A 20455-nucleotide genomic window follows, 5' to 3' on the forward strand; every position below is an offset into this window, starting at 1 on the left:
TCAGCTTAGCCTTATGGCCAACAAGACGACGACGCAAAACAGACGGGAAAGTAAGTATCTGAGGGAAAAGGACCCAAAAAGACCACCTACCATAATCATAAAAGACTCATGACAACCCTTGGCTCCTAGAAATAGACCGGGCCCATGTGCGTGAAAAGGTGACATTATTCACGGACCGACGTCAACTGCTTTCCCCAGAGACACCATAAAGTATCGAAATGTTGAATCTGATGCCAAAACGGGGTCACCATTTTTGAGTTAATGGGAATTCCTGAGAGAATATCTTAAGAATGGTCTCACCTCGAACGGGCCCTCCCATTTTGATAGCACACATTTTGACAAGGCAAAGAACACACCATCTCTCTCTCTCTCTCTCTCTCTCTCTCTCTCTCTCTCTCTCTCTCTCTCTCTCTCTATATATATATATATATATATATATATATATATATATATATATATATATATATATATATATACATACATACAGGTATATATATATAATCTCAGCAACCGACTAACAACTAAGTGCCTAACTCACTGCATACCATACTGTGACAAAAGTAATGGGAAAATGGAAAGGTAAGCAACGCTCAACGAGAACATTTTCTGGCTGAGCGTTGAACATTTTCTGGAACGACACAGAATGAACCTAGAAGCTCTTTAGAACTTGCTTCTAACAACCTAAAATGACTGCACACAAAACATTTCCTCATGGGAGAATCTTTTCACCAATGAAGTTAAGAGTGAAAATGTGCCAGAAACCCAATTATGAGTAATTTTACTATAATATACGCGAACAGACAACATACGCAGGCAACATGCACAAACAATTTACACCTGTGACTCAAGGGCGTCCCACATTCTAATGACCGGATAGACCATGGGATAAGCTCTGCTTCCGTAGCCTGACAACCTGGGGGTATGCCAGATATGCCCGTAACAATCCACTTCTCCGAAGAATAAATATTATTGTTCCAACATGCCGGACAACGACACGGGAAAGGTTCCGAATGCCATGGCTGGTAAACAGACGGTTCGTCAACACACTAATGAAACCTATCCTATGCGCACGCGACAACAGGAAGCCTGAGAGAGAGAGAGAGAGAGAGAGAGAGAGAGAGAGAGAGAGAGAGAGAGAGAGAGAGAGACCTCAAGGAAATAAACATAACACGATCTCTGGAGATCGATGACCTAAAATTAGTGGCATTTCTCCGTGGCCGAGGCTCCTCAAATGCCCCCCCAACGCTAATGAATTCTTGGTGCTGTATCACAATTCACTGTGTTCTCATTTCTGTCCTCAGCGCCCTCCCTTCAAGTGGCTAAGTTAATGAAATACGGCCGAAAAAAGATAACTAATGGTCCCGCGAGAAACCATGACAAAAACGAGTATTTAAAAGCTACTCTTTCGTCATCAAGAGTTATCATAAAGAGAGAGAGAGAGAGAGAGAGAGAGAGAGAGAGAGAGAGAGAGAGAGAGAGAGAGAGAGAGAGAGAGAGAGAGAGGTATTGGATATACGGTTCTGTTAATCAATGAAACTAAACCGAAGGTTTATAACATTTTTGAAACCTTTTACAACCTGACAAGCAATGAAACAATATTACTCCGAGCCCGACATGTGGCTATGCAAATCAAGAGCCGAATTTCATTTCAAGTTAATGAACATACTACAGTACTGGCTGTGCACTTTACTGGTACTACAGACGATTATGACTTGCTGTCTCTTTATGCCGAACACGTCACTTTCGTAATACCGTAGTGGCAAATTAATATCAACTCAGGTAAAACCAATGATATCCGTAGCTGGCCTCTCCACTTGTCACTACTGTAACTGACTTCAGTTTTAATTACTGCAACCGATTTCAGCTGTCACTGCTGCAACTGATTTCAGTTATCATTACTGCCATTGATTTCAGTAGTTATAACTGCAACTGACTTCCGTTGTCACTGCTGCAACTGACTTGAGTTGTAATTACTGCAACTGATTTCAGTTGTAGTTTCTGCCATTGTTTTCAATGGTTATTACTGCAACTGACTTCAGTTGTCATTACAGTAATTGACTTCAGTTGTCATTACTGTAATGACTTCAGTTGTCATTACTGTAACTGACTTCAGTTGTCATTACTGTAACTGACTTCAGTTGTCATTACTGTAAATGACTTCAGTTGTCATTTATTAGAGAATGTAAATTAAATAAATATGTTATAAGTTTTAGCGTTCATCTGAATCATATGTCCTACTTTCACAACAAAAACATGAACTCATTGACTTTACTGGTATTACAGAGAGAGAGAGAGAGAGAGAGAGAGAGAGAGACTCCTAACAACAAGTCACTTCCCAAGTATAGGTCCACTCCATTTAGTGGGAGAGGGGAGGGAAAGAGGGGGCGGGAAGCCTTCCGTTCGTGACTCCAAATATCTGGAAAGGTATTGGGAAGTGGGGCAACAGAGATCTTTATGACAACATTACCTTGTGTCATGATGGTGATAATGAGACTGCTGCTGCTGCTGGTGCAGCCTGTTGATGGAGGAGGAAGTAGTGGTGGTGGTGGTGCTGCTGTTTGAATATCCAGAGGCGAGCCATTTAGTGTGATCCGGCCGGTGAATCATGTTTACCATAACTCAAGTACAAATAATTCCCAGCCATAACATCCTCCACACTACTTGAACTACATCTCACGCAAAATTCCTCCAAAAGTAGGATTATCCACGAAGAACATCCTTAATCACTACAACACGTTTGAAACGCTCCTTTCTTGGCAACGTTTCCACTTTCTTCACTCATTTGTGAACTCTGTTGTTATAAAAAAAAATTCCACTGTAAAAATATTCAGCTTACACGATTCCCACTGCACTTATAGAAAAAGGGTCTTGTAGGGTATATATCAACCTGTAGCACGTAACACATCGATTAATAAATATATTAACATAAAAACCACCAAGTATTGAATAGGTTATACACCAATATACCACAGCATTCATCACTGGGGGAAATGTGTCAGTACGTAGTCACTGTGGATTGTACAATTAGCCTATCCGTACATATGGAGAGAGAGAGAGAGAGAGACAGAGACAGAGAGGATAAATACTAAACCTACGCCGTTTGAAAACACACGGGTCCCTTAGCAACATCACACCAATATGATAATAGTGGTTAACAGCTATGTAGCCTTCGTTTCGTAAGATGGACACGAAAGCGCGTACACGCGTTCCGAAACCTAAACATACGTGCCACGCGATGCAGAGGTGGGTACACAAACACATTAAATGCCTTAATGAACACTCAGTACACGTCCTGTCTAACGTTCCCCTAAACGAAAGCACCAGGAAAATGTAACTTAAACCTTCGCTGGGGCATCGAAAGGCAAATCACAAAGGTTCCTAGATAAGGATGGTATGATAAGATAGAACATGGTGGACATGGCGGCCTCCACTTCAAAAATTATCTTCCCCAATCTATTTACACGGCGAAAGCAATCGAATGGCATAGACATGACTGATAACGAAACAGAATCGTGTGGACGTGCCGCAATAAGCAACTCCTCCCCTAATTACAGCTCTATTAGGACTGAACTTTGTGAAAACATTGGGAATTTTATTTGATGGCAACGTTTTCTCCTCTATTATTCCCGTTCCTTGCCCCCCCCCTTTTTTTTTTCCGTACAGAGCATGATTAGTGTCAAGTCTTCAAATCAATTTCAGGTACATAAACTACTTCGAGGAAAAATAGCCTTCTGTTTAGACTGGTGGCATTAACCGCTATATTAACTTCTCCCCCATCCCCCACAAGTTTTATGTAGGTTTTCCCACCGCAAGTTATACTGTGATCAATCATGAGGATTTCTTTATCTCTACACTGCACATCAGACGACCTCAATTGGGATATACATAAAAAACCAATGGTATGTGATTCAATATTTTATTAGAAATAATTTTAAAACTCATTTAAAGTAAGAACCAAATCTATTGGTAAAAACAATGATAGGCGTGGGAGTTTTCTTTAAATGAGAGAGAGAGAGAGAGAGAGAGAGAGAGAGAGAGAGAGAGAGAGAGAGAGAGAGAGAGAGAGAGAGACGCACATAAAAGTAAAAGTGAATCTACAGCTATACTGAAAACAAGAGAGAACATTGACAAATGCCCCATCCCTTTATAAATCCGACTAAGAAATTAATCCATTATCGACTCTCCTTCCTTTTCACGACGGCTCCACAAAGCACCAGAATGAAGAGGACAACGGGTTTCGAGCCGAACACAAGAGCTCTCTGTTTAAGTAATCTAAGAGGAAGCTGTAATAGGAATAAAGTGGAAAACACAAACATACACTCTCTCGCGTGCGTTTCTCACTAAAATAAGTCAAGGTGGAGCATTTATCGTTTGGTTCATTTCCATAACTTATAAAAATCACACGCACACTGCAAATGAAGACTAGAATTTTTCAGTTACATAAAGGTAGCTGATAAATTTGCTTAAGAGGCGTCCTCCTTTCGTAACGGCCCGAGGGGAAAATAATTTTCCAGACTACTGTGGACAAAGAGACCCAGCTAAGGGAAAGGAGGGAGACATCCATACTACAAGTTACCCGAAAGAGAGAGAGAGAGAGAGAGAGAGAGAGAGAGAGAGAGAGAGAGAGAGAGAGAGAGAGAGAGAGAGAGAGTGAGTGAGTTTGGAAGCAAAGTGAAGATTCGAAATTAGTGTAGGCGAAACTGGGAATAGCCAAATTCTCTTAAGGGAAAAATTACCGTTTACCTTTGAGTGAATAGGAAGTTCTGTCACAATCAAGTGACTTTTAATACAAATATTAAGCAAAAAAAAAAAAAAAAATATATGTATGTGTAATGTATATATATATATATGTATATATGTGTATGTGTGCATATATATGCATTTAATTACATATATCCAGGCGCCTAAGTATACAACTTTAAGAGCCCGTGAAAAATTGGAAAACTGGGAAATGGAACATGATTAACTCTTAGGGAAAAAGGGGGGAAGACAGGAGGGCGGGGATATTGGAGGTGGGTAATGTGACGGGTAAGTTAGGGAGGGACCAAGGGAGAGAGAGAGAGAGAGAGAGAGAGAGAGAGAGAGAGAGAGAGAGAGAGAGAGAGAGAGACCCACCACTATTGATATTAAGGATCACTGATGTTGGCTTGAGTTAAGGAAGAGAAGACATGGAAAGGAAGGAGAGGGAAAGGGGCCAAGGAGGAGGAGGAGGAGGAGGAGGAGGAGGAGGAGGAGGAGGACGCGTACCTCATCCAAATGACAGATGTGGTGGAATATAGAGAACGGCGAGGCTCCACTGGAGAGCCAAGGGACCCCGGAGAGTGAGGGGTTGTTCTGAAGAAAGACCAGGGGCCAGAGGGTGGCTTTTTAAGAGAGGAAGAAAAATCGGGTCTCGGGCTCAACAAAAGAGAACACAAGAGGCATATACACACACACAGAGGATCCACGAGGGGAGAGGGGGAGGGCGGATATTCGTCTTTCATCATTATAAACATCACCGGTGATTACCGTGACATTGTAACCACACAAGAGGGTCATCCCTTTCCCTGCCAAAACGAACCTCTACTGGGCAATCAAGACAGGGCAAAAAGTAAAAAAAAAAAGATCGGGTCAAAAATTTATATACCACAAATTACAAAGCCAGCATGGAGAGAAGCAAAAGGCATGCAACAAATCCCTAATACAACAGGACACATTTCTCATGTATAGCATCATTAAAACGCCAGAGAGAGAGAAATGGGGGCGGGGTAGGAAACACGGATTCTTCAGCAACAAAGAAAACTTCGCAGTCATTTTAACTGTACATGTAGGTCAGAAGGTATGAATATGAAACTTAGGGCTCTCGTAGACTATCATCAAATACAAATCACTGATTGCTGGTCCTAATTCCAGTAGGAGGTTCGGATCAAGCAGAAATATTTTATATAAAAACTATCACTTCCTATTAAAGATTAAGAATTCATTTGCTTCCGTGTGTAGAGTACTGTGTGACAGTAGCGAAAATCAACGCCAACCGCATATTATGTAATGTCAATCATTTGGAAACAGTAGACACTCATATATTCACAGTTACCTCTAAACAACTGACAAACTACAAAACAACATTAGTACTCAAGTCTGTGAATGGTTCTGCAGGGTCATTATTTCTATAACAAAAAACGTGAAACACGAAACAATAACTAAGCCCCTGAGGCAATTGTCATCGACAACACCCCATGGAAATTAAACTGTCAATCTTTGTCAAAAATTTATATGCACGTATCCTTGCTCATCAAAACAGTTTTACAGAAATATTACTGACGATTGGTTCGGGGAGATTTCATAAAAGAAAAAATCCATACCAACAACCTCTACCATCACTCACAAGTCAACTGACCTGCAAAACAGCCGAAAAACAGCAAAACCAAGGCACTCTCGGTTAGTTGTAAGAAACGAGGCAAGAAAACCTGAGAAATCGACCCGTATAGCCTACTTCTTTGGCAGAAATAAAGCCGCAGGTGAGTGACGGACTTACGAGTTCTCTACACTATATTTACAGGCAGTTGGTGGTCAACAGAGAGAAAAGTTGACGCATATTGTCGTCGACTACAATCATCATCCCGCGGGAATTTCCTAAAACGATCGGGAATTTGCAACGCTTCAAAATCTATACAAGGGGAAAATCTCCATTACTCTGCGAAGAATCATGACATTCCAACATTGTGGTCCATGATCTCCACCAATCTTGTAGAAAAATAGATAAAAAGAGATAAAACACTACCACCTCGATGAGTGTTAGTGAAGGGATGACAGCTCTCGCTATCATTATTCAGCAACATAATTTACCGACAGTAACATCATTAGCAACAGATTCTGGGGAGGAAGGCAGAAAGTGAGGCTACCACAGATTCCTTTACAAGATCGACGGCGACTAAGGACTTTCCAGGACTTAAGTTATCCACCGTATGCATTTCGATATATAGTTAATTAGTTCAAAATAGGATGCCCTAAGACGTAGGAAAAGTCGTCGGATTTAGACTGAACCCTCCAACCAGGTGACAGTTACCGATGAGCTTACTAACGGGAAGGCAAAAACTGCTTACGCAAAATCGATAACTTCCTTTTCGTTATCATACGAAAAAAACATATTAATGTTCATTTGCCTGAGGTTATTCAGCTCTTCTGTACTATGGAACACACAACAGGTTTCTACATTCAATTACGCCTCCAAAAACAAGCCCACAACATTGTACACAGCTACCAGGATAAGTTTAAACAACCCAACAACATTGTGTATAGCTACCAGGATAAGTAAACAGGTAAGACATAAATAGTATCCATATTACAAAGAAGTTGACCGATAAAAACATCAGATATGGTCCTGTCGATTTTGCAATCCGGTCTATTGCACTGATAAGTGGTAAGCAACAAGTAACTAAGGTTAAACCAGATGAAGGGTATATTATCTATTTGTCCCGTTTCCCTGTGTCATATACTGGTACCTGTATAAATCACGGAGTTCACACCTTACCAGCCAATAAAATTACATCTTAAGTAACTGAACGCTGTTTACGTTTTCGCACGCTAATCCAAAATCGTAATAAATAAATATTAATACTTGGAAAAAAATTGCTTACAAACTATTCCTTTGTTTAACCAATAGGATACGTATGCGTTATGAACATCCTGTCACCACAAACGTTTAAGCTATCACGAATAAAACGAAAAGGCTAACTAATTAAAAACAAGTTGAACGTTTATCCCATCGTATTCGAGGAACGCTAACAAACGTTTGCTAGACAGCGACATATAATTTCGGTTCCCAGAAAAGTTCCCTACCCATGCCAGTTGGCACAGTACCCAACGAAAGAACGAACGCACGCTCAAACCTAAAACTAATTTGTCGTGCAATTTAACGGGACGTTCTAAATTTTAAAAGGTTCGACCAATTCCCAAAATCTGGAGTGAGCGAAATACCCGGGGCAGTGCACAAGCGGACGCGTCATTTCCGTGTAAGCTAGAGCTTGGCCACAGAATTCCAGGGATCGAGTCAGTATCCTGGAAGTGACGTCACAGGCTCATGGAAATGATGCTCAACGGAACGATGTCTGCGACGCTTTTCCCATAAGTCCGTCCGTCAAAAGACTGTGATTCATCCGTTAGGTAACCTGGGATTTACCATACATTACGGCAGCAGCGCATCTTTCCTAAAAAGACGAGACTCCGCTTCTCATTCAAAATAGCAATACACATTTTTGAATACATCACGCCATTTCTGTCAAGTGTTGCCATCACGTACACTCAACAAAATGAAAGGTGAAAATATCACGGCACACTCGGCACGAGAAGCACCAAGTACACCAGCAATCGCTTTCGACAACCCCAAGGTCACCTTAGTACACAAAATGCCAACTGTGCGACAGCATTTAAAAACTTTATCGCGTCCATCAACAATACTAGTTTTACTTATACAAACACTTTTATTTATATATACAAATATATACACAAGGTTATATATATATATAAACAAAATTTATTCCTCAACAAGCCTTCAAATAATTTTCAAACAATGATTTGTCTGGATACAAAACCATTTTCCCTTTCCCACGTAGCACGCATAATGGTGAATGTACTTGTATAAGAGTTTTGGGAAAGCGAGAAGTAGAACAACCATGGGGAGAGAGAGAGAGAGAGAGAGAGAGAGAGAGAGAGAGAGAGAGAGAGAGAGAGAGAGAGAGAGAGATAAGGGATATCATGACTTGGACGAAACCTGACGTACTAACTAGCACCTGACAAATGTACCTGTGACAAATGACAGCTGAAATTCACATATCACAGGCCATTGCTTTTCTCCCAGCCGAAAACCAGAAACAAGATCCGCTCGTCTAGCAATCGCTCTCTCTTTTCCAAGAACGCATCAGCCGACCGTGTACGTTAAATTAAATAACCCTAACCCCCTTTCCTCAGCCTCATTAAAATGATATTTCTAAACAGGATTGACTTAACACTAATGGTAACAGTCATTGTAGACCTGGGCAGGAGGAACCGTTAGCAGATGTGATCACGGACACCACCTTAGTAATCGATGGGGGATTTGTCTTGGTGTTTGCAGCCCGCAGAACAAAACCGAACGACTACTATCACCATCACCACGAAGGCATAATTCCTTTCCACTAAAGACAAGGTAATGTAGTGCTTAGGTAAAGTGCTAATGTAGCAATACGAATATTATTCAACAAAACCACTGCTCCGAGAATGTTAAGAGTTGGGTTTGAAGAGATGGAAACGGGTCGGGGAGAGATAGGAGGGCGGAGAGAGATTGGTGGGTTGTGGGGTGGGGAAGGGGGAGGGGGACACCACGATTGTTGGCGAGCTCACAATCAGGTACACACTGCTCTCACCGACACACTTTTTAACTGCACTATCCACAATATCACTTTAATTTTATAATTACATCACAACACTGAACCAATGATATAAACACAACTAAACACTTCTTTTCACCTTGGTTAAACATCCACACAAAGCACATATCAACGCGAAATGGTTAAAATATCCCAACGGCCACCGTTCTCCACACAGTGAAAACTTGGACTCCCATCCCTTGTTCAAGAGAGTGAGGTTGTCGTCACACACTGCGCCCCCTATGCTCATTCAGGGGCCTCGCGTAGCGGCAGCAGGCCTCATGCTCCATCACGGGCACAGTTTCATCGCGCTTAATTAAAACTACAATTATCCCAATACGTTAACTTAATTTTTCCACTCCATATTAACCCACTCAAGTAGATCTGTATGGCCCTCCGATTTATGATTTCAGTACATTACTTTCAAATGAGAGGACGTAATCCAATGCAACGCATTAGTTTACCTCACTAAAACAACGTCAACGAGCAAAATACGTTCAGCGAAATTATGACGCAAGTGACGTTCGAATTATAACCTCGATGACGTCTACTGAATGACGTAGGACACTGAAAACGCTAGTAGGAGACAACGGCATAAAGGATAAGTATTTACATGCCGTCATACGTTGTACTGTATGAGAAAGAGAGAGAGAGAGAGAGAGAGAGAGAGAGAGAGAGAGAGAGAGAGAGAGAGAGAGAGAGAGAGAGAGAGAATTACAAGACCAAAGAAAACGGAGGGTTAATGTGCGAATCGATTTGTTTGATATACGAAAAGGTTACCGAGCTGAAACCTTTCATGAAGACAATGCCTAACACGGATACCTGTGCAAGAAAGCGATGTTTGTAAAATATAAATCGACGGCACTGTTAAACTAACCACAGTTATTTTCACATTATGATCAAATGTAAAATACTCATAGAAACCTTGCCGATTTTTCAACATGGCGATTTCTCCTGACGTTGCCACAAATTAAAATAAAAAAAAATAAATCCGCTCTCTTACATCTCAACAAAACAATATTCGTATTAACAATCCCCGAACACGAAGAGTTTATAATTACAGAAAATACTGAATATGAATATATATGTTATCTAATCATAGGAGGCAATTCACACTTCATTGGCGTATTATGTTACGCTAGGGAACGTAACTTATGAATGGTTTCACCAAGGCCCTCCCGTTTTCAATCATGTGCTGATACCTATTTTCAAGGGGTGCCGATCACTCGTGTCTCTGCTCCCGTTTCCTTCTTCCGCCACCCATGTAGGGACTCAATAAAAACAAAGCAGATTATTCCCTTTTGGATTAACAGACGTAAACTGGATTTTTATGGAAACGTCCCCATAACGTTCCTTTCCTGGTCTTGTTTGGGAATCAAACGAAAGTTTGTTAGTTCGTAAGACAATAAAGTGAGACCTCAGACTAGTTAAGCGTTATGCATTGTATGACGTCAACAGTCATTCGCACACTTTGACAGGAAAACAATGAATCATCTGGGTATCATGGGGCTAAACTTGTACGAAAAAATGTCACTAAAACGAGAAGATATATTAGAAGAGCGGACCTTTACATACTTGTACTGAACTCCTGGCCATGTTATTAAGAGGAAAAACTGTATAACAAGATACTAGATCCCCTACCCGTCCCCCGGGGGTGTGCCATTTCTCGTCATTATTATCCCGCCAACTGGAATCTAATTGCAGTTGTTCAGGGGAGTGATTGGTTACTTTCGCAGATGCAAGCGATGCAAGTGTTTTCACTGCACAACACATTCAATGTTATTAGTTAATTCGTTATTATTTGATGAACTACGTTACTCGTTGATTCTAAGCCATTTTCAAGATCTTCAATCACTCAGTGGCTTCACTTTCCGCGTAATCTTTCCATTTTTTATGTATTATTTCGTGTTGTTATTCCTGTGATGTAAGTTTGTGTGTGTGTGTGTGTGTGTGTGTGTGTGTGTGTGTGTGTGTGTGTGTATGTGTGTGTATATACAAATACACACATACACACACACACACACACACACACACACACACACACACACACACATATATATATATATACTATGTGAATAACCTCTTAAGAATATTTCACCTTCACTCTCTTAAAACTTCTAGTATCCTAACTATGCAAACAGTTCGCCCAAGCAGCTTCACCCTTTTTTCATTCATTTGGATTCAACAATGACAATTCACTCGTTTGTGGAAGTGAATTGTCACGTGTTGAATTCAAATGAATTAAAAAGATTGAAGCTGCTTGGGCGAACTGTTTGCATAGTTTGGATACTAGAAGTTTTAAGAGAGCGAAGGTGAAATATTCTTAAAAGGTTAATCACATAGAATTTATATAAAATAAATAAATATATATATATATATAATATATATATATATATATAATATATATATATATATATATATATATATATATATATATATATATATATATATAATTATATATATAAACAAACTTACATCACGGGAATAACAACGCGAAATAATATATAAACAGGAGAGAGGACTCAACAATCCTTTCATTCATTTTCACCGGATTTTCGACGACAGTCCTTTCTTAATCAGCTGCACGCACCAAGCTACCTTCATTTCTCTGACTCGACTGTTCTCTCATTATACCGTCATTTATTCTTTATCCACAAATACTTGAACGAATAGAGATTTAAATCCTTACACAATAATTACCACCATTTATTGGTCAATTTTCCCGGGATCGAAGCCTCCAACCTAAAGTACTTTCAATATTATGAGATTCACTGTGCAGAGAATAGCGACTACTGCTTCAACTAGACAACGTTCTGTCATTCATATGTACATCATGCTACTATCGCCACTGAGCAGATTTTTTTTTCCCTCACAAAAGCCCTCTTACATACCAATACGTACATCAATAGAGAATTAACTTTTGCATGCGACGTATACATATTTCAACTAGTGAATTAGAGACCTATGGTATTATGGTCGCCTGGTAACCATGTCTTGTAATCAAAACATGTATCATCATAACCTAACAATCTATGTACACATTGTTCATACAAAAATACTAATAATGATACTAATGAACTTTCAACAAAGTCTAAATAGTCATATCCTATTTTACATGAATTTTCAACAGATCACTTCTCAAGTTATAAAATACTACAACGTACATTAAAATCATAAACTCTTTAATCAAGGTCTTAAATGACAAATCTGTTGCACCTTCGGCGTCCGTCCATGGGCTATTGTTGAGTTCAGAGAGAGAGAGAGAGAGAGAGAGAGAGAGAGAGAGAGAGAGAGAGAGAGAGAGAGAGAGAGAGAGAGAGAAATAATGGAGTTTGCAAATTATATTATGTAATAAAGTAATGAAGTTTGTATTTTAAAGTGTAGAAAAGGAATGGAGTTTGTACATTATATTATGAAGTAAAGTAATGGAGGTTAGAAATTAAATTATGCAGTAAAGTAATGGAGGTTAGAAATTAAATTATGCAGTAAAGTAATGGAGTTTTAATCATAATATGTATTGTGTAGTAAAGTAACGGAATTTGTAAATTATGCTGTAGAAGTGACAGACCGCTGAGAAAACTGATAATGATGGAAAATCAGCAACGGTGTCTTGCACTTACAACTCTATCTTCACAACACAAATTTCCATGAAGACTACCTGCTAACGCCCGCAAGAAGAAAACTAAATTATAAAATTCGGCCATTGTTAAACCATCGACATGTAACCCGGAAAACACTTTTCCGTGTGATACGAAAAATCAAGAGGTGTTCTACCTTGGGGCAAATACCAACTCGGCACATACGTCGTCATCTGGACACTAACTAACTCGATCCTGGGAATGGGGGCGGTCGTCACCGACATAACAAATTGAATTTGGAATCGCTGTCAAAACCATTTTCGGCAATTCGCGCTTCCTTTTCTACGGCGGAAATATCACCTATATTCTATGTAATTAGGAAGCTTCTGAACCTGCCGGAGTCTCTCGCATGTATTTGTATCTTTTCTAATATAATACAAGTATCTATGTATGTATGAATGTGTATATATTTGATATATATATATATATATATATATATATATATATATATATATATATATATATATATATATATATATATATATGACACCAGACTCACTAAACACTAAGAATAATTTGTAAACAAGGGGAATTATAACCGATGTGACTCTGCCCTGGACAGGATTCGAACCCAGGGAAGTTGCATTTATCAAATATGTTCGCATTACGTGTAAGCTATTCCCAAGGTATAGTGATTTCGATATTACACACACACAAAATATTTATCCAAGTAACCGCATGTCTTCCAACTATTCTCGTGTTTTAAGACCCAACCAGACATTATCATGTACTATTCTCCCCTGGGGGTGTGAAGGACATGTCCAAGCCATCTCCATCTACCCTTCACCATTACCTCATCTACTATAAAGTTCAGTAATTCCACTCACTTACGGTGTCATTTCTCAGCCTAACCTGCCATCTGACACCTAATAATCTCCTTAAAGCTTCATCATCAAATAGATTAAATCTTTCAGGAATAGTCTCACGGTCATACCTTGTTCCATGTACTTATAACGATACAGATCGTAGGAGACGTGGGGATAAACTTGCTTTCGTATGGAATTTCGTTGTCTCTTATTTCAAAATCTCATTCAGCCTTCCCTTTGTTTGATTTGGTCTCCCAACAACTACAACTCGATAAACCCTTTATTTTATTATTCAGTACATGAAACCTATTCATATGGAACAAGCCAACAGGGGCCACTGACCTGAAATTCAAGCTTCCAAAGAATGTGGCGCTCATTAGGAAGAAGAGGAAATAAAGAAAGACGAGATCCCACTTATTAAAAAAGAAAAAATAAATTGATAACTAATAGAGATAGAAATTTATTAAAATGCAAGGAGATTAGTTTTAGGGTAGTAATGCACTGTATCTTCGCTTGAACTTCTTGAGTTGCAATTGCACGACATCCTCTAGTCTAATATCATTGTTCGTATAACTGAGAGGTTCAGCATCATTAATCCTTTCTCCATAAAGTCTTGTGGTGTTCTGATGATTAAAACAGCCACATTCTCTCCCTCTTTCTCTAGAGATTTTTTTATCTTCATTAATTTATTAATTAATTTTTTTAATAAGTGGGATCTCATCTTTCTGTATTTCCCTTTACTTCCTCTTACTTCTTCCTGATGAACACCACATTCTTTGGAACTTGAATTTCAATTCAGTGGCCCCTGTTGTCTTGTTTCATATGAATAAATCTCATGTACTGAATAATATGCAATAAAGGTTTCATCGAGTTGCAATTATTGGGAGACCAAAATGGGGGACCAAATCAAACAAAGGACAGGCTGAATAAGATTTTGAAATAAAGAGACACTGAAATTCCATACGAAAGCAAGCTTATACCCACATCTACTACGGTTTGTAACGTTATAAGTATATGAAACAAGGTGTGACCATGAGAGAGAGAGAGAGAGAGAGAGAGAGAGAGAGAGAGAGAGAGAGAGAGAGAGAGAGAGAGAGAGAGAGAGAGAGAGAGCAATTGGAATTAAAAGCCACTTCCACCGTCACATACAATCACAAGTGTATGAATTTCGGAACTCATGCAGCAGAAGATTCGACTACTGCAGAGGCGAAGGCAGAGCAAGGCCCTTTCCTAGTCATCTGTCAAAGCAAACGAAAGAGTTAATGTGGAGGAATCGATTGCGAGACGCCCCACCGTCAGATCGATGGCAGCAAGTACAGAATTTAACATAATGCTGCGGTATTGAAAGGTCATGCGCGTCTATCACCCGTCAATCACGATCTACCCAATAAAAAAACTTAAATTGAGAGAATGAGAGGATAAACAGAAAATAGCGAAATACAGAGAAGAGTAAAATCATACATACAAATAATAAAACGTTAGAAAACTACTTGTGCCCGAAGTAACAGGATAAAGTGTGATTCCATTTAAGCCTACATTGGAGCACAAAGCAGTGATAAAAATCCTTAATTCTCAACAAAATTTGATAAGCAGTGAATGGCAAGTTCAATGTTGAAGATTTAGAGCTTGATAAATAAATGGCATTCCATTTGAAAAAATGAAAAGTATACTGTGACACGGAACATTATCATGTGCAAAAAGAAAAAAAAAATTAGAGGGATCGAGTCGTTTGCATTATTTCAGAAAACATGCATCAAGATTACCTCTTCTGAGAGAGAGAGAGAGAGAGAGAGAGAGAGAGAGAGAGAGAGAGAGAGAGAGAGAGAGAGAGAGAGAGCCGTTTGCATTTATTTCAGAAACCACGCATCAAGATTACCTCTTTGAGAGAGAGAGAGAGAGAGAGAGAGAGAGAGAGAGAGAGAGAGAGAGAGAGAGAGAGAGAGAGAGAGAGAGAGTCGTTGCATTATTTCAGAAACCGTGCATCAAGATTACCTCTTTTGAGAGAGAGAGAGAGAGAGAGAGAGAGAGAGAGAGAGAGAGAGAGAGAGAGAGAGAGAGAGAGAGAGAGAGAGAGAGAGTCGTTTGCATTATTTCAGAAACTGTGCATCAAGATTACCTCTTTTGAGAGAGAGAGAGAGAGAGAGAGAGAGAGAGAGAGAGAGAGAGAGAGAGAGAGAGAGAGAGAGAGAGAGAGAGAGAGAGAGAGTCGTTTGCATTAGTTCAGAAAACATGCATCAAGATTACCTCTTCTGACTGAGAGAGAGAGAGAGAGAGAGAGAGAGAGAGAGAGAGAGAGAGAGAGAGAGAGAGAGAGAGAGAGAGAGAGAGTCGTTGCATTATTTCAGAAACTGTGCATCAAGATTACCTCTTTGAGAGAGAGAGAGAGAGAGAGAGAGAGAGAGAGAGAGAGAGAGAGAGAGAGAGAGTCGTTTGCATTAGTTCAGAAAACATGCATCAAGATTACCTCTTCTGACTGAGAGAGAGAGAGAGAGAGAGAGAGAGAGAGAGAGAGAGAGAGAGAGAGAGAGAGAGAACGTTTTTAGCACAAATGGCAATAAAGATCAAATTTACTGTACATGTTTACAACTGCAATTGATAAGTGGAACAAGCCTTCAAATAAATCACTGACTTCTGATTTAATTCTATTAAAATTATCAAGTATATTTCACGTAACAAACTCAGTGAGTCAACATGAAAGATACTCTGATTTATCAGGCAAAATCTAATTTACGTTAATAAAATATATACGGACCACGGTCTCGGCCTATAGCTTATATAAAGACAATAAATAAAGGATCGCCGGTCTTACAATTATACAAGACCCCCTGAGAAAGCTTCCATGGTCACGTACGTAATTCAAAAATCTCGCAACAATTATATACAAATAAAAAGCAGATAAATGCGTGACGAGTATCAACTTATTACAAGCTGTACCTCTTCCCTGTTTAACGGTATGTACAATGTAAGCTAATAATTTACTCATGAAATTATTTACGTATATGACGATATTCTCAAAATCTTCGTGTATAACATAATTAGCAATTTTCGGAAAAATGAATATCCTTTCCATATTCAATGTGTAAAATACTGAAATCACTCAAATTCCAATTTAGTAAAAATATTCGGATATTTTCTTTAAAATATTTGTAATTTTGCTTAGTAAAAGCTATATGCTAAATATAACTGAAGGTCAACTTCTGCCTTACACTCGATGGGCCGCAGTTCAATTCCCCGGCGGCTGATGAAGAGTTAGAGGAATTTATTTCTGGTGATAGAAATTCATTTCTCGCTATAATGTGGTTCGGGTTCCACAATAAGCTGTAGGTCCCGTAGCTAAGTAACCAATTGGTTCTTAGCCACGTAAAATAAGTTAATCAGCTCAGTGGTCTGGTACAACTAAGGTATACTTAATTTTTTCTGCCTTACATAATACGCAGACAGGCAGTTCTTTCCACGGGTATAAAAAAAAAAACTTGCAATAGCCAAAAATAAAGAACTAAAACAAAACTTGCATTACTGGAAAAAATCACTACTCTGCTGTTACTGTGGACTTGCACTGTCATACTGTAACTGAGCACAATAATCATCTGATTTGTAATCTCAAAATAAAATACAAACTCCTGATGTTAAATTCGTAAGGGTTATCACAGCGTGAGAACCACCATACAATTTCCTATATCGTAAAATGTTTAACGAGACAATACGATAAACATACGTTACTTGCTCAAGCCAAATTCACAATATCTCAAGAATGTATGAAAACTAAATTGGAAAACGAGGAAAAAACAAAGCAGTTTTTCCTTGCACGTACACATCTGTTGCAAAGAGAAGGCATCAAACAACTTCAAAAACACGAAAATGAACCACCTTCCTCGTTCCATGAAAGCATGCAGATTAATGAAAAGAAATTAGAGGATTCTTGGGACATTTCCAGGCTGCGAACCGAGAACGGTTCGGAGAAACTTTCCCCAACATTACAAACATGAGTCCTGTCTGTTCGCAGACACCTGTACCATTCTGGAAGTTACCTTTATGCAGTTACAAGTCAATTTTGTCTACGAGACTTTCGAAGTAATATAGTCAGGATCTAAACAAATCTGCTACCTCGCCGTAAATATCAAACAAAATTATCGATCGAGCATACCTATGTATAGTTGCTGCAAGTCTAAATGAACAAGAAAAAACCTACGCACTTCAAAAAGACACACACTCAGCAAATGAAATCCAAACATGAAGCAATCCGTAAAAGATGCTTTTGTTCAATTGACGCAAAATAAATCCACTCGCAAGCCAAGGCACTCTTTTTGTATTATACGTACTCTTCTCCGGCATGTGGCATACGCCTCTCTCTCTCTCTCTCTCTCTCTCTCTCTCTCTCTCTCTACACTCAAGACGAAACAAATATAAGCTAACCTCTGCAAACACTAACTAGGTAGTCCAGTCACCGTACGTTCTTATTGATGACAAAAGCAAAATCCGTTCTCCAGAAGTTATATATATAAAAAAAAAGTAGAATCACCCCGACTGGTACACTCGCCGTGTGCAAAGTCCCAGCGGACCATAAATACTATTCAGTAAATCAAGTATATTCATGACCATCAACCGTGAGTAATTCCTTCCCAATAGCAAGTAATTGTTCAAGGACTCTCTCACTTACGCACTAGCGAATGCTTTCTAGTGAACCCAAGTGAGCATTTTTACCTTATAAGATGATTTGGATGTGTCCTTATTCTGGCTACCTAGAAAAAAAATACTAGAAAACGAATAAATAGCACGTCAACTCAAATACGACAGCACAGAGAAATCCCAAAATAACTGCGACCACAACAAAACTAAATGTGCCAATACAGAAATGCCACCGCCACCTAACCTTCCACCCACACGTTATGAAGGCACCACAATTCCATTGCATCAACCGCCTGCTGATGGATTCTGCTGCTGAATCTACCGACTGCTTGTTCTGCGGCTGCTCTCCCTCATCTCGGATACCACCCACACCTGAGCTGCAATCCGTCCGTGTGACCGCTTACTCTTTCTGTCATCCTTGCGCCGTCAGGGACAAACTCGCCATTGACTTACGTCAGACCCCACAGAGGAAAACGCTGAAGGACAACCCTTGAGCGCGCTAAGGGCCACGCGCGAGAGAAATTGAAAGTGATGGACTCTCTCTCGCTCTCTCTCTCTTTCTCTCTCTCTCCACATGAGGTACGCGGGAGGCAGCAGAAGGATATGCAAGTCCCAAAAGGCGGTTTGCAATTGCTAATTAAAAGCGGGAAGGTTATAAAGCATGCCACTGAAGTGGCTGCAAGTTTCAGATCCTTGTGGTTGTGGGAACGAATCATTAAAGACATTGAACTGCTAACATGATTTCCACACAGGGAAAAGAGGAATGAACTGTCCTGGCCGGAAGGTATTTGCGAACGGTTTCAAAAACAAAGACTTACAAGTGACAGCCCAATTTTAAACTAATATACCTTCTATGAAACCGACTTATTCTCTTCGATGCTGGCACCTGCTCCAATAGCTCATAAACTGTTTCTTAAAATCAAGAAATAAATCTTCGTTGCATCATTAATGCTTGGCTTTTTCCCTCAGTTCCCATTACGCCTTGTTAAAATGTGAATCTTTGATATAGAAACAGAATCCCGCCTGCCATAAGGAAATTGCACACTGGAGTATACAAATACAAGAAAAATCAACCACTGCCGATACTTCAAAAGCCGTGAGTAACTTAAAAGTTGAAAAAGACCCACGAAAACCTGTTTAGGCAACATTACTAAAGTTGAAAGGTTCCACATATATCATCGCTAAAAAAGATAGGTAATTTATTTTCCAATGGTTGCGAGAACGTGAAATCCGCTCTAAATGAGGTAGCATTGACCGATTAAATGTACTAACGGTCTGACATCAAATGCAACACAGATCGGTTGAATGTCCCCACGGGGAATGAACCTTTTACCAAACAGTCCTCTCACTACGTACCGGCATCAGTGAAAACCCTAACACTGGCTTTAATTTCCTTAGCAACGCACGGGTGTGTTACAAGGAAAAGGAGACCCAGCATCGTAATTCTACAGGCCTGTAAGAGGACTCAAACAACCTTGAGCTACATCACGTATCTTCATGTGTTATTAATGTCTACTGAAATTTTTTCAAACGTTTTTACGATGAAATAGTTATCGCAAACGAATACACACTATTAGTGCCAAAATAAATTGTGCAATATTAAAAACTGGGCTCGAACTTGAGTACAAAAAATAGTCTCTCTCTCTGGCGATATTCAAGATAAGCAAGAGTGGAAAGCAAATGGTCACGGTAAAGGAACAATATTCATATATTAATATTCATTTGTCAAACGGTTATAATACGAATTAAAACGCAACTTTCAAAACATGATAAATAAACAACAGAAAACAATCATACTAGCAAAGCACATACGCACACGCACAGACACACACACACTGTTCAACTTGAGCTTTGTGGGACCGGCCAACAGCACTCCACACAGCGATCGATAAAATACCTGTTGATGAGTGGGGGTACAATAGGACGCTCTTACTTATTCGAAAAGCCTCACTAACGTGCCTGGCAAGGCAACCACTAAGAGAGAAAACATAAGAAAGATGTA

The 20455-nt window shown here is 39.5% G+C and overlaps 1 protein-coding gene across 12 annotated transcripts in view; it reads right to left on the bottom strand.

Moving 5' to 3' along the window:
- Positions 1–20455, bottom strand: part of LOC136850668 (AF4/FMR2 family member 4-like) — a 231403-nt gene that overhangs the window by 93861 nt on the left and 117087 nt on the right. The window contains exons 1-2 of one of the 12 annotated variants that reach the window (XM_067124436.1): positions 9484–9624; positions 2468–2887 (exon numbers count right to left, since the gene is read on the bottom strand). The exons of 8 other annotated variants lie outside the window; for them this stretch is intronic. In XM_067124436.1, the coding sequence (XP_066980537.1) occupies positions 2468–2616 (149 nt within the window). In that variant the 5' untranslated portion in view covers positions 2617–2887; positions 9484–9624. Of the gene's footprint in view, positions 1–2467; positions 2888–3225; positions 3330–9483; positions 9625–20455 lie in introns of those variants that run through there. 3 more of the 12 variants (XM_067124438.1, XM_067124437.1, XM_067124440.1) reach the window with 3 other exon arrangements.

Source organism: Macrobrachium rosenbergii, chromosome 22, assembly GCF_040412425.1.
Source record: "Macrobrachium rosenbergii isolate ZJJX-2024 chromosome 22, ASM4041242v1, whole genome shotgun sequence".
Classification (NCBI taxonomy): domain Eukaryota; kingdom Metazoa; phylum Arthropoda; class Malacostraca; order Decapoda; family Palaemonidae; genus Macrobrachium; species Macrobrachium rosenbergii.